We start from the raw sequence: 12,541 nt of genomic DNA on the forward strand, positions 1-12,541 counted from the left end.
CTCTCTTGATTGGCTTATGGGATCACCGTTTAGGTGTCCCCTCGTGTACCCATTTTGAGGTGTTCGTCTATACCTAGTTTCTTCCATAACGTTTTCCAGCTTTCCTTGGGCTTGCTTTGGAGACTTCTTGTTTCCAGGAGGAAGAAGGGAAATGCTCTGCTCTCTGCTGCGGTCAGACTGCCAGTGGAGGAAGGCTCAGTTCTCACGGACTCGTGAGGGAGTTCCCACACAGCACGTCGGCGGAACGGGGGTGGCCGGCTTCTGGAGGGAAGTGGAGAGCGAGCCATCTGACTATCTAATAACCCCGATCTCGCCTCCCTCAGCCCCTCGGCCGCCGAGCGGGCGGGGATCCAGGGCTGCCTTCTCTGCTCTTGTTTCTCGTGGTCCATGATGGGCGAGCTCAGGCTTCTTCCAGGCTGTGACTTTATGAGGTTGGGGCGTTTAGGCTAGAGGGAAAAAGGATGACCTCCGGGACTCCCCAGCTGAGTCCTCGTGGGCATCAGGGAGGCGGGACCGCAAAGGCCGGGGCCGCCTCCGAGGTCTGGGTTCTTTTGGCCCACCTTTCTGCTCTCTCGGGCCCCGTTTCCCGACTCCGCCCCCCGTTTCCTTGCCCCGCCTCCATCTGAATAGGCCCTGCCCCACCCTGAGAAGGCCAGGGGCCCAGCGAGGGGGGCGGGCCACACGACGGGACTGCCCCGGGCGGCAGGTGCGGGGCCGGCGGCTCGCTCCGGGCCGCTGGGGCGCAGCCCTCACCATGCAATGCCTGGGCTGGCGCCCCCCGCGGAGACACTCCCGGGAGTGCTTCCTGCGGGAGCAGAGCTGGCGGGTGGCGGAGCTCAACTGCCGGAGGCTGGGTGAGTGGCGTCGCTCGGGGCTGGAAGGGACGGGCCGGGGCTGGGCTGGCTGGGGGGATGCCCCGACGGCGCCGCCCGCTCCTGCCCGGAAAAGGGAGGACCCACCTCCTGCGGCGCGCTGGGAGCTCGGGGACTGGGCTCGGGACGGCGCGCCCGTCTGACTTGGGCTGTGCGCGCTGGCGCGTCCGGGAGCTCCTGGGAGCCGGAGCCCTTCCCCGGGAAGGAGGCCGGCAGGCTGCCCCCGCACAAGTCCCGGGCGCCCGGGCCCTGCCCACTCTGCCACCTCCGTCCGGGCGCGGCCAACCGGTCCCTCCCACCCCCTGGCCGCCGCCGGCCGGGACCGCAGAGCTCCGATGTGGCGGGAGAAAAGGGACGCCCAGCACGGAGCGTCGCCGGCCGCACCTGGGGGTCCGTGCGGGCCGCTCTGATTGCGGATGGGCCCGGACGTCTCCGGCGGCGCTGCTCTGGGGAGCACCTTTCCACGGGAGGCCGGGTTTGCCCCGCGCCCACGCGTGGTCCGGGCGTGTGTCACGGCCGGGTGTCGGAGCAGTAGCTGCAGCGCGCAGGGCCGCAGGTGGGGAGGGGTGTGAGCTGCGTGTCCCTGGGAGACGTGGCGCTTCACGGGGGAAGTACACCTGGGAACTGCTGGAATTACTGCTCTTTCCTGGCCGGGGGCATCTCGCGGGTGGGAAAGTCTGTGGCTCCGCAGCCAGTTTGGGGCGTTTGGAACAAGAGGAGATGAACCTGCGGCTCTGGCTTTCCAGAGGATAGTCAGAGAGGGTGTGTGTGTGTGTGTGTGTGTGTGTGTGTGTGTGTGTGTGTGTGTGTGTGTGTGTGCATGTGTGTATGTGTGCTCCCGTGCCCGTGTGCATGCCCTGGGCCATGGGGGATGCTGAGGGCTTCCATTCAGCCAGCCCCTGTGCGGTCCCGCCCACGCACCGCAGGTGGGCCACATGGAGGGCCTCTGGCTTTGCCAAGCTCTCCCTTACCAAGATTAGCGGAGAGGGAGAGGCCTGGGCCAGGTTTGGAGACTCGGGCCCTGGGGTTGAGATCTGGCTCTCCCTGGGGGGGAGGGGGCAGGATGCTCAAGGCTGGCCTTCACCCAGCAGGGAGGGAGCATCCTTCCCTCGTAGCCCAGGATGGGGGAAGGAGGCTGGCCCGAGTTAGCAAGGTTAGCCATAGGAGGAGGTACAGTCACTATCAGGCCTTGGCAGGAAGGCCGGGTCCTCTTCTGAGGGGCTTCCCGAGGAGCCACAGGGAGAGCAGGCACTCCCACTTAGCCACCCACGCTGCCCCAGCCACTCTATAAATGCCAGCCGTTGTATTATTCTCCAGTGCAACCCACTTATTTTCCAGCGGGGGACCCTGAGGCCCACAGAGGCTAGAGTGACCCATGGAGTCAATGGTAGTCCCGACCCCAAATCCAGAGCTCTTTCCACTGAGCAACACTGCCTCCACCCATTGCAGATCCCTGTGTGGGTCCAGGAAGTAGCTTTTCACCAGTTGATTAGTCAGTAATAAGTGATATTCCTTATCCTCTCTCCCAGCAATCCCCCTCTTGGGGGAGGGGATGAGGAGGGGGTCCAGGAGGGAAGAGACATAGTGGGAACAACTTGAGAATTTCGGCGGGACTTATGGACCTCTGGGGTTCGGCTCCCGGACTCCAGCTCTCAGTGGGAATAATGGAGAAACTGAGACTCTGAGAGGTTCTCAATTGCCACAGGTGACTTAGTGGAGTGGAAGCACTGAGCCTGGAAGCAGGGCACTATCTCTCCCTTTGCCCCACCCCCTCCCCTCCTCATGGCCTCCCCCTGGGCAGTGACCAGAGCCGGGAGTGGGGGTGGCAGGAAGGGCTTTTGTTTGTGCAATGTTCCTTCCCCTTCTCCAGTCTGGGGAGGGGGAGGGAAGTCCTGGTGCCAGTGCCTAGCGAGGGCTCCGTGGCTCGCTGGATGAAGAGGGCAGACTGCTGTGTGGACTGATGCTCTCCCACCTCTGCTGTCTGTGGCTCCCTTTATCTCTCTGGAGCAGATTAGTTGGGTGGCTGTAAGCCAATGGGAGGTGGGGGAGGAAGGGGAATTTCCCAGCGGTAGGGGGCTTGTCCCAGTGCACCTGAATGATGTCAGCCATGCTCAGGCTCCAGCGGCCCTTGGGTGGCAGCTGGGCAGAGAGCTGGCAGCTGTGAACACAGGGAGGGCAGAGGTGGAAGGAGAGAAAAGGGGAGAGGAATCCTGGTCTGCCCTCTGCTCCCGGGCCTGTCCTCTGCTCCCGGGCGTGCTTGGTGAAGGCTGGCATTTCCTGTTGGCTTCTGGGAGTCTCCGCTCCTCCGCGCTCCCCTCCTGTCTGGTGCTTGGCAGCAGCTTTGTGAAGCTTAAGAGACTTTTTTGGGGGATTCTTTGAGACCAAACTCCTTCCCCATTGGGTAGATCCAACAGCCTGGGTACTGGGCAGACCTAGGGTGCAGCCAGGCCCCGCCAAAGCCGGAAAGATTGAAGGCTGCCCTCTCCCAGACGGCTCCAGGGAACGGACTCCAATGGAGTTCAAGGCTGGGAAGTCCCAAGATCCTCTCTGCCCTAGCACTCCTCCCATAAAGGCTGCTTGTGGAACTGGGAATGGGTTAGAAAGAGGAGACTGGGGCAGACGATGGCTGGGGCCAGCCCCAGCTGTTTGGATCTTCAGGGTGAGCATTCGCACCTAGAAATCGGAGCGGGGTTTATTGTCACACTGATGTCCAGACTCCAAACTATGATGCAGCATTAAGAATGCTGATTGAACCTGTGTATCCTGAACGCATTTGATTGGGGAGCTGATTATTAAAAGTTGCATTTGTTTGGAGAGCAGATTATTAAATGCTTACAAGCATACCCTTGATTCGGACACACTAGACTGACTTGTAGGAGACAGATGCCCCAGAGGGAAGAACCAAGGCCAGAGCTGGGGGAGGGAAAGTGCAGAGAGGCAGGTTGTGGCTGGCTCAGGATGTAGGGCAGGAAGGTCCCCTAGATGCGAGGCCCGATTTTACAGACCAGGAAATGGAGGCCAGAGAGATGAGTGCCTCTCAAGCTAGCTGAGAAGGGGTGGGCTCTTCCCCCTCCTCCTCCTCCATCATGGAGGATGAATGACTAGTTTTCTGGGAGGAGAGAGTGAGAATTCTTTTTCAGCCACAGTTTGAACTGGACAGTTCCGAGGGCCTCCAGCTCCCCGTGATTCTGGCCCAGGCCGGAGGAGTCCGGGCTTCCCTGGCAGCCCCAACCCTTTAACTGGCATCCCAGAGCAGGGGCTCCCCGAGGAGCAGGAGCTGGCTCCAAGGCCCCTGGGGAGTTGGGCTTGTTTGTGATGGCGAGAATGGGACGGTCTCTCTGGCTCCTGGCTGGGGCCCGGGCGCCAGGGTCCTCTGCCTCTTATCTGTCCCCAAAGGGAAGGGAAGGGAATGGGCTCCAACCCTTCCCTGGAGGAAGGAAAGGTTCAGGAGATAACAGCAGCTGCTTGGCAGAGATTGGAGCTATTTCTTCTCGAAAGGGCTCCTTCCTGCCCAGCAGAGGGATGTGCCCCCTACTTCCGGGCCCATACCCAAGTGGCCTGGCGCGGGGCCCGCCTCTCTGTTGTCATGTGCAGTCACAGCAGCAAGGAACCTCTGGACCATCCAGTCCAACCCATTTCTTTTTACATGCAAAGCAAACTGAGGGTGCAGAGCACTGAGGTGATGGCGCAAGGACATCCTGGTAGTGACTCCGGAGCTTCCCCTTGACCTCCCTGCCTCTCTCACCCTTCTGGAAGGATGAGCTCCCTGATGGAAGGAAACACTTTGTTTTTCTTTTCTTTTTTAAAAGAAAAATACAATCATTTCTTCTTTTTCCCACCTTCCCAAACATATGCATCCGTTGGCTCACCCGAGACACCAGTGTTGTTGTTTGGTCATTCGTTTTTAATCTTGCCCAACTCTTTGTGATCCCTTTTTGAGGGTTTTCTTGGAGAGGTTGGCCATTTCCTTCCCTAGGCCATTTGACAGATGAGGAAACTGAGGCAAGTAGAGTAAATGATTTGTCCAGGGTCACCCAGCTAAGCAGTATCTGAGGCTGGATTTGAACTCAGGAGGATGAGGCTTCCTGACTCCAGGCTCGGTGCTCTGTCCGCTATGACCCTTCCAGCTGGTGTCCATCTCCCTTGGAGGAGTTGAATGCTCCATTACAGATCCCCATGAATCCTGGTCCTATTGACACCTGGGTTCTTCTCAGTGACTCACAAGCTCTTCTGTTGGGGACTTCATATCCTTGCCAAACCAAATGGAACCCCCCCCTGCTGGTTCAGCAGTAGCCCATGGACTCTCCCCATCCCACAGAGGCACCGTTCTCATGGCCCCTTCCCAGAAGGCAGAAGAGCTGGTTCTGAGGAGTGCAGAGGCTCCTGGGCAGGGGGTCATCTCCCAGGTGCCCTTGGCTTTCTTGCTCTTGCATGAGGGAGTGAGCAAGGGCCCTAGCTTCAGTGGAGGGGACCCCTGCTTTGGGCAGTGGGCAGAGGGGGCGAGGCTGGGAGCTGCGAATCCACAGCTGCTGCTTTGTGCTTCTGTAGGGAGATGCGGGCGTCCCCTTCCTACCGTTGGACGTCATCACATGGAAGCCGGATGGCCATTTGGGAGCGTTTTCAGGGAGGGGATTCCTTTCTGGGGATATATACTTAGTACTTGTGAACTAGAGAACCCTCACCCATCACTCTGCTGTTAAGTATCTTTGCTTCAGGTATACTTCTCTCAGAGTTGCCCAGTATCTGCGGCCTCTACAGAATAAGGCATACATGCCTTCTCTTAACTATGTTTGTGTAAGGGAGGGCTTTTATTTATTTATTTTTATTGTTACCATTAAAAATATATTTTTATTTATTACAAGGGAGGGAAATGGGAGTTAGGGTGGAGGAGGAGTGGTAAAAAGGAAAAGGTAGAAAAGAATATCAAGGATGATTTAAAAACTACAGAAGAGAGTGTCTGGCAGTTCAGAGAGGGCTTGCTGGCTGGGCAGGGTGTCATGGGGACTGTGGGGCGTACAACACTGAATTTGATGTTTTTTTCAATGGACACATTACATCTTAATTCAGAATCTAAATTTATCTAATGTACAATCTAATGTAATGTTTGTGTGTACTAGTCACAGTTACGTACACAATCCTCTGCTTTGTGTTGGTAGATGTTCATGGGGGAGGGGGGTGTTTGCCAAGTACCTGAGACCGGGCTTCATGTTCACACTGGTTCAGGTCCTCCTCCTTGGAGTACTCCATCACAGCTCTTTCCTTCATAGTATAATCAGAAATCCTCTCTGGGAAGAAACCTCATTCATTCCCCTGCTCTAAAGTCCCAAGTGGCTCCCTAGTGCTTCTGAAGCGATTTCTTTGCTCAGCTTTCCTTGTCCATGACAGCCTCCATTCCAACCTTATTTGACATTATTCCTCCCCATGTACCCCACACTCCAGCCAAACTCTGTGATACACCAGTCTGGGGACATTCTCCATCCTTTCCTAGCTCCATCTCTTTGTTGTGTTGGAATAATATCTTTCTTCTTCTTCCCCTGGTAAATCCCTACTCATCCTTTAAAGTTCAGCTCAGGCAGCCCACGGCCTTGCCCAATATCTCTCCCTGGTGGGGAACAAATCTTCCCTGTCAGACATACAAAGTGCTCTGTGGCTTCCTGCACCTAACAGGATCCTGTGTTAGAATTGCATGTGTGAGCTTGTGCATGTGTGTGCTTATGTGTGTGTGTGGACATGTGTGTGCTGGCTCCCCACCTGACCAGTCCTGTCAGGGCAAGGGCCTGGCTTGTCCAGCTCTGAATGTGCCCCCTGCACACATGTGGAGAGGGACAGAAGTGCCTGGAGAAGGAGCAGCCTAGCAGGGAATCATGGGAGTGGGCTTTGAACGTGCCAAGTGTGAGCTGCTTGACAGGACCTCTGAGTTGGAGGCTCTCAAAGCCACACGGAAATCTATTTGGGAAAAGGGAGCCAGGAGCAGAGCTGGAGGAGGTGGCAGCATGTGCATGTAGGGGAGGCAGGGTCCCAGGACAGCTAGGGAGCCCAGCAGTCTCCTGCAGAATCAAGCCCTGCCTTGAGATCTGCCCCTGAGCACCCCGGTGACTCCTGGCAGCTCCCTTTCCGGGGGCGGGGGGGGAGAGGGCTGGAAATCAGCTACAGGATGGCCATTGTTCCACAGAGCTGCAGAGAAGTCTCTGTGGATTCACAAAAGCCCCAAGGAGAGAGAGCAGGTGAAGCCGGGAGGGACCAAGAGTATCCAGGAAGAATAGTGGAATTGCCACGGAGAGCCACTCTGGATAATGCTCCGGAGAGTGGAGCGGCAGCTGGGGCAGCCCAAGAACTTGGAGATCCAGCTGGCAGCTTTGGGCTGGGGGGTGCAGGACTCGGGCAGTGAGCGCCGGCAGAGGGGCTGAGGTGGGGTGGTGACATCCAGGCAGAGGGGACTGTGCTCTAACCCTGTCGTCCTCTCCCTCTTCTTCCTCCCCTTCCTCCTCCTCCTCAGGCCTACAGGATGATGGGGACTTGAAATTCCTACTGAAAGGCTCCCAGCTCCAGAAAGTCAAGTCCAGCTCATGGCGGAAAGACAGATTCTACAAACTCCAGGAAGACTGCAAGACCATCTGGCAGGAGTCCAAGAAAATGATGCGCTCTCCAGAGTCCCAGCTCTGTGAGTGGGGTTTGGCTCAATTGGGCTACACTGGGCAGGGCAGGGCTGGGCTGGGCAGGGCAGGGCTTGGTTGACCAGGGTCAAGAGCAGGTTTTCTCTCGGGGATTCTCCTGGCCCGACCCCGCTTGCCCATCTTGGGGGATCTGTCAGGCTGCCTGTGGAATCTGTGCCATGGGAGAGGCTCGGACTGAGCACTAGGATAGGTGAAGACAACTCCTGGGCAATGAGCCAAGTGGGCTTCTGTCCTCAGCTAGAGATGTAGTTGATAGGAAAGGGACCAAAAAGGAGGAAAGGGGGGGTAGAGTCTCCCCAGCACAGACCAGCGAGTATCACTTGGCTTTCTAGCCTATTTCAAGACTTTTATTGAAGGGATGGCCCTAGGAGAGCTGTGTTCACTTGGCACCAGGTCGGGTCTGGCTACCACAAGGCTCTGCTCCTGTCCCAGCAGCTGGAGCCTTCTTTCCTCCTCTTCTGCATTCATTTCGGATGTTCTGAGTTGTTGATGTTGTATCCCCGTTAAATCCTGAGCTGTTCCAGGGCAGGCCCTTCTCCTTTAGATCCCCCCTGCCTGGTCCACGACCAGCCCTTGGCAAATGCTTGCTGATTGAGCAAGAACAGCTGAGCCAGATGCATCTCCTTTCTTTTTGGGGAGACGGTCCCTTTCTGCCAGGGGACTGGATGGGGGATTTCAGCAGAGCATTCGATGGAAAGAGATTGGCCTGAATGGAAGTCTAGTTAAAGGGAACTTGGAGCTACCTGAAAGGACCCTAAGAGTGGTATCCAGCATCCGCCTGCAGAGGAGCCCTTTGTCAAATGAGTGCCTCAGGAACATGGGACTCGAGGGCTAGATCAGAACAGGCTTGGGGAGGCCATGGCTCCCATTTCTCTAGATATGGAAACTGAGGCTGAGAGTGGGAGTGGATGTGGGGGTGGCAGCAATCCACTGTATCTTACAGATATGGAAACAAAGACACTGAAAGGTGACAGGATTGTAGAGTCAGCTGAGAGAGGCTGTAGAGTCATAGAGACCTTTTTCCTCAGTTTTCACATAAGAACCCAAGATCCAGGGAAGGTCTAGGTCAGAGCCGCAGATCTGGGATTCAGGGTCCTCTGAATTCTTAATTCACAGGAGGTCCCAAAGCCTTAGAGACCTTTGCCTCCTCCTCCCTGCTGGGCTTGGCTGTCAGGGTGGAGAAGACTTAGTTCTTGGACTGGCTGCCATCCCTGAGTAGCCCTGCCCAAACGGGACCCACCCTGTGTGCCAGGAGAGAGGCAGAGGTCAACAGGGCAACCAAAAGTAGGTGGAGTGATGAGTCACAGACTATAGACCCTGGGGCCACAGAATGTGGGGCCCTGAGGCCGGGCCCTTGGCTTGCTGCCCATGTCAACTTGGCCAAAAGGACACAGCTAGAGGAAAATCCCATCATCAGCCCAAAAAAGAGTGTGAGATCAGGGTGAACTGCCATCCCTAGGATCAAGTCAGGAGGTGGGATTTGGGGTGAGAGCAGATCCAGAGTGCTGTCTGTGCTCCCCCCAGAACATGGACCCAGGCAGATATGGACACAGGAGGGGAAGGAAAAGCTGGCTGGCTTTCTGCCCATAAAGGTGCACGGGTGGAGAGCCAACCAATGCTGGCAGCTGAGCTCTCTGGGAGCAGGCCCTGCTTCATTCAGTCCCTGTCCCCGATCCTCACCCCACCCTAAACAGTCTGATTTCTGGGACAGCCACAGAGACACCATCACTAAAGATTGCCCTGGCAGGCCTGTTGCTTATCTTGCCAAGTTGTCCTGGGGTTCTCCTGCTTTCACTTCCCCATCCCCAGATCTGCCCCCTCCCCTGCCAGTTTAAGGCTCCCATTATAGGACTATGAAGAGAGGAGAACAGAAAGTGTCTTGGTGACTTGATCAGAGAAATCGGTTTCAGTTCCCAGGTCTGGATGCAATTGGGCCTTTGCCAAAACTGGGAGCTCTCACAGTCAGGAATTAGGCAAAGGAAGGGAAAAGAGAGGCTGGATTGGACTAGGCAGGGCTGCCTCCCTGAGCCCCAAGTCACCGTGAGGGGCATAAGAATGGCAGAAAAAAATCAGAAGTAGGGGGTGGCCCCCCGGTCCTTGAGAGCTCCCTTGTTTATAGCCTTTTCAAGTTAAATGCCTCACATCTAAGACAGACAAATGTTTGAAAATGAAAGGAATCTTATGGGTGTGGGTGATGAGTCCACTCCTGGGACATTCACATCTACCATGCACATCTGCCTGTTTTCTGTTGTTTGCTGGGTCAGGGAAGGGCTCCTGCAAGGCTAAAAGTCAGTGATCATGGGGTCCTCAACTCAATTGGAAGAGACCTCAGTGGTTGTGGGATCCTTAACCTAGAACTGGGAGACCTCAATGATTTTAGGGTCCTTAACCCAGAACTGAGAGAGACCTCAGAGCCTATCCCATCCTCCCCTTCTTTTACAGATGAGGAAACTGAAGTCCAGAAAAGTGTCTTGCCCTCCTTCAGTTCATTCACTCATTCCCCCAATGATGATTGAATAATATCTACAAGGTGCAAAGCCCTAGACTTGCTCAGCTCTGGGTATTTCAGAGATCAGTCCCTTCCCTTGGGGAGTTTGTCAATTGATGGCAAGGGAGTAACCTAGCATGGAAGGCACCAAGAAGGGGTCATATTTCTGTATATGGTCTTTTCTGATCTATATAACAGTCCTGGGAGTTTGGTAGCAGAGTTGTTATTATCCCCCACAGATGAGGAAACTGAGTCTTAAGACAGGCAATGACTTTTCCAAAGGCCAAACAGCAAGGACTCCAGCTTGGGTCTCTGACTTTCCTGGGTCTGACCTCTCTAGTGACACAAAGCCACCCTTCAAGTCTGGGGCTCAGCTGTAGCCAAAAGCTCACCCTGCTTGAGTTTGCCAGCAGAGTCACTGAGTTTGGGTGCTGGCATCCTCTCCCCTCTACCCCAAGTTCCTTCCCTAAAGAGGGGGGACCACATCCCAAAGTAGCACAGAAAATCTAATCAATAAGCTTATATACCTACTCAAAGGAGTGAATGACAAGCTCATAACAGTGTGATTGATTACCATACCACTACCATCAGTACCCATGCTTCCACTGTGACGAACCTGATAAGGTCAAAGCAAAATTTAAGAAGACCCTTATCATTAATGTTCCAAAAGAGGACAAGTTGATGGTTCTGGGTGATTTTAATGCTAGAGTAGGCTCAGACCACCAGATACAGCAGGGAGTCCGTGGAAAGGACTGGAGTTAGAAACAGCAATAGCAGTGGTCACTTAGTACTGAAGACTTGTGGATCTCATGATCTTTTCATCACAAACCCCGTCTTCCATTTACCTAAACTTCATGGATAAATCTGTGCATCAAATATTGGCAGTTAATAGATCATGAGATTGTAAGGAGAAGAGACAGAAAGATTTGAGCATGCCAAAGGCAATGTGTGGTACAGAGTGCTGGACTGATCACAGACTTATCCTCTCCAAGCTGAATATTCACATTCAACAAAAGCAGCAAAAAGACTATCAGAAGAAAGAATGTCAACAGATCCAAATGCTTCTCAGAGATAACAGTTCATTGCTAATTTGAAAGGTCAATTGAAAGAACACACAGTTGGCAACAGTGGGACAGAAAAGGAGTGGGAAGATTTCAAAGATTTGGTATATAGCACTACATTTGCTCATCCGATCAGAACACTGGCAAACATTAAGACCGGTTTGATGAAAATGATAGGGAAATTTAGCAGCTGCTAAATGAAAAATCAGGATTCCACAGGATAGTTCACCCATTTCTAAGAAAGCAGCTTTTAATTCCATCAGAAGTAAAGTATAAGTGAAGCTTAGAGAAATACAAGATTCGTGGCTCAGCAAGAAGGCAAATAAAATTCAGTTTTATGCTGATAATTACATTCCAAAATGCACTCTCCGGTGCGTCTCAACTACTCAGTGCTGATTATGTCACACTGAGTAGTGATAAAGGACAGAGATGAGTTGGACACTTCCAGTGTGCTCTCAACAGACCATAATCAATCAATTCTGGAGCACTGACCATTTACCTCAAGTTGATATCAGACACTCCCTAGCTGATTCCAATTAAAGAAGAGGTTTTTGAAGACCATTAGACCAGGCAACAGAAAACCTGGTATTGATTCTTTTTTCAGCTAAGATTTACAAAGTAGAGAGTCCATTGTTCATACAAAAGGTGACTAAAATTTTCCAGATTACATGGTAAGATCAGATTATGCTCCAGAAGTTCAAGGATGTCTCCATTGTGCATTTCTATAAAGGTAAAAGGAATAAGTTTTCTTGTGAAAAACACAGGAGGAGAGGGGGCAGCTAGGTGGTGCAGTGGATAGAGCACCAGCCCTGGAGTCAGGAGGACCGAGTTCAAATCTGGTCTCAGACACTTAACACTTCCTAGCTGTGTGACCCTGGGCAAGTCACATAACCCTAGCCTCAAAAAAAAAAAAAAAAAAAAAAAAAAAAAAAAACCACACACACACACACACACACACACACACACACACACACACACACACACACAGGAGGAGGTCTCTCTTAGTCATTACTGACAAGATTCTTACCAGAGTTCTCCTTACCAGGCTTACCCTACACCTAGAAAAAGTTCATCTATCTGAGAGCCAATGTGGTTTCAGGAGGGACCGTGGTACAGTCAATATGGTGTTTGCTGCCCAATAACTCCAGGGTCTGTAGTCAACATTTGTAAATCTGACCAAGGCCTTTGATACTGTCAGTCATGAAGCCTTATGGAAAATAATGTCTAAATTTGGTTGCCCAGAAAAGCTCATCACTGTATACATCAATTTCGTAATGGCATGCTTGTCCTGGTTCTGGACAATGAATGATGTTCTCGTGCTGTCCAATCACCGATGGAGAGAAACAAGGTGGTGTGTTTATTCCCATGATTTTTAGCATGATGATTTTAGCTATATTGTCAAAAGCCTTCAAGGAGCATGAATATGGCATCAGTCAGTTGCCAAAA

General features: G+C 53.5%; 1 protein-coding gene across 3 annotated transcripts in view; it reads left to right on the top strand.

Moving 5' to 3' along the window:
- The window catches only part of PLCD1 (phospholipase C delta 1), a 52,394-nt gene that overhangs the window by 20,888 nt on the left and 18,965 nt on the right, over window positions 1-12,541 (top strand). For 2 of the 3 annotated variants that reach the window (XM_074284550.1, XM_074284552.1), the window contains one exon: window positions 7,369-7,533. In XM_074284550.1, the coding sequence (XP_074140651.1) occupies window positions 7,369-7,533 (165 nt within the window). Of the gene's footprint in view, window positions 1-650; window positions 855-7,368; window positions 7,534-12,541 lie in introns of those variants that run through there. The other variant, XM_074284551.1, reaches the window with a different exon arrangement.

The sequence above is a fragment of the Sminthopsis crassicaudata genome, chromosome 1 (genome assembly GCF_048593235.1).
Source record: "Sminthopsis crassicaudata isolate SCR6 chromosome 1, ASM4859323v1, whole genome shotgun sequence".
Lineage (NCBI taxonomy): Eukaryota > Metazoa > Chordata > Mammalia > Dasyuromorphia > Dasyuridae > Sminthopsis > Sminthopsis crassicaudata.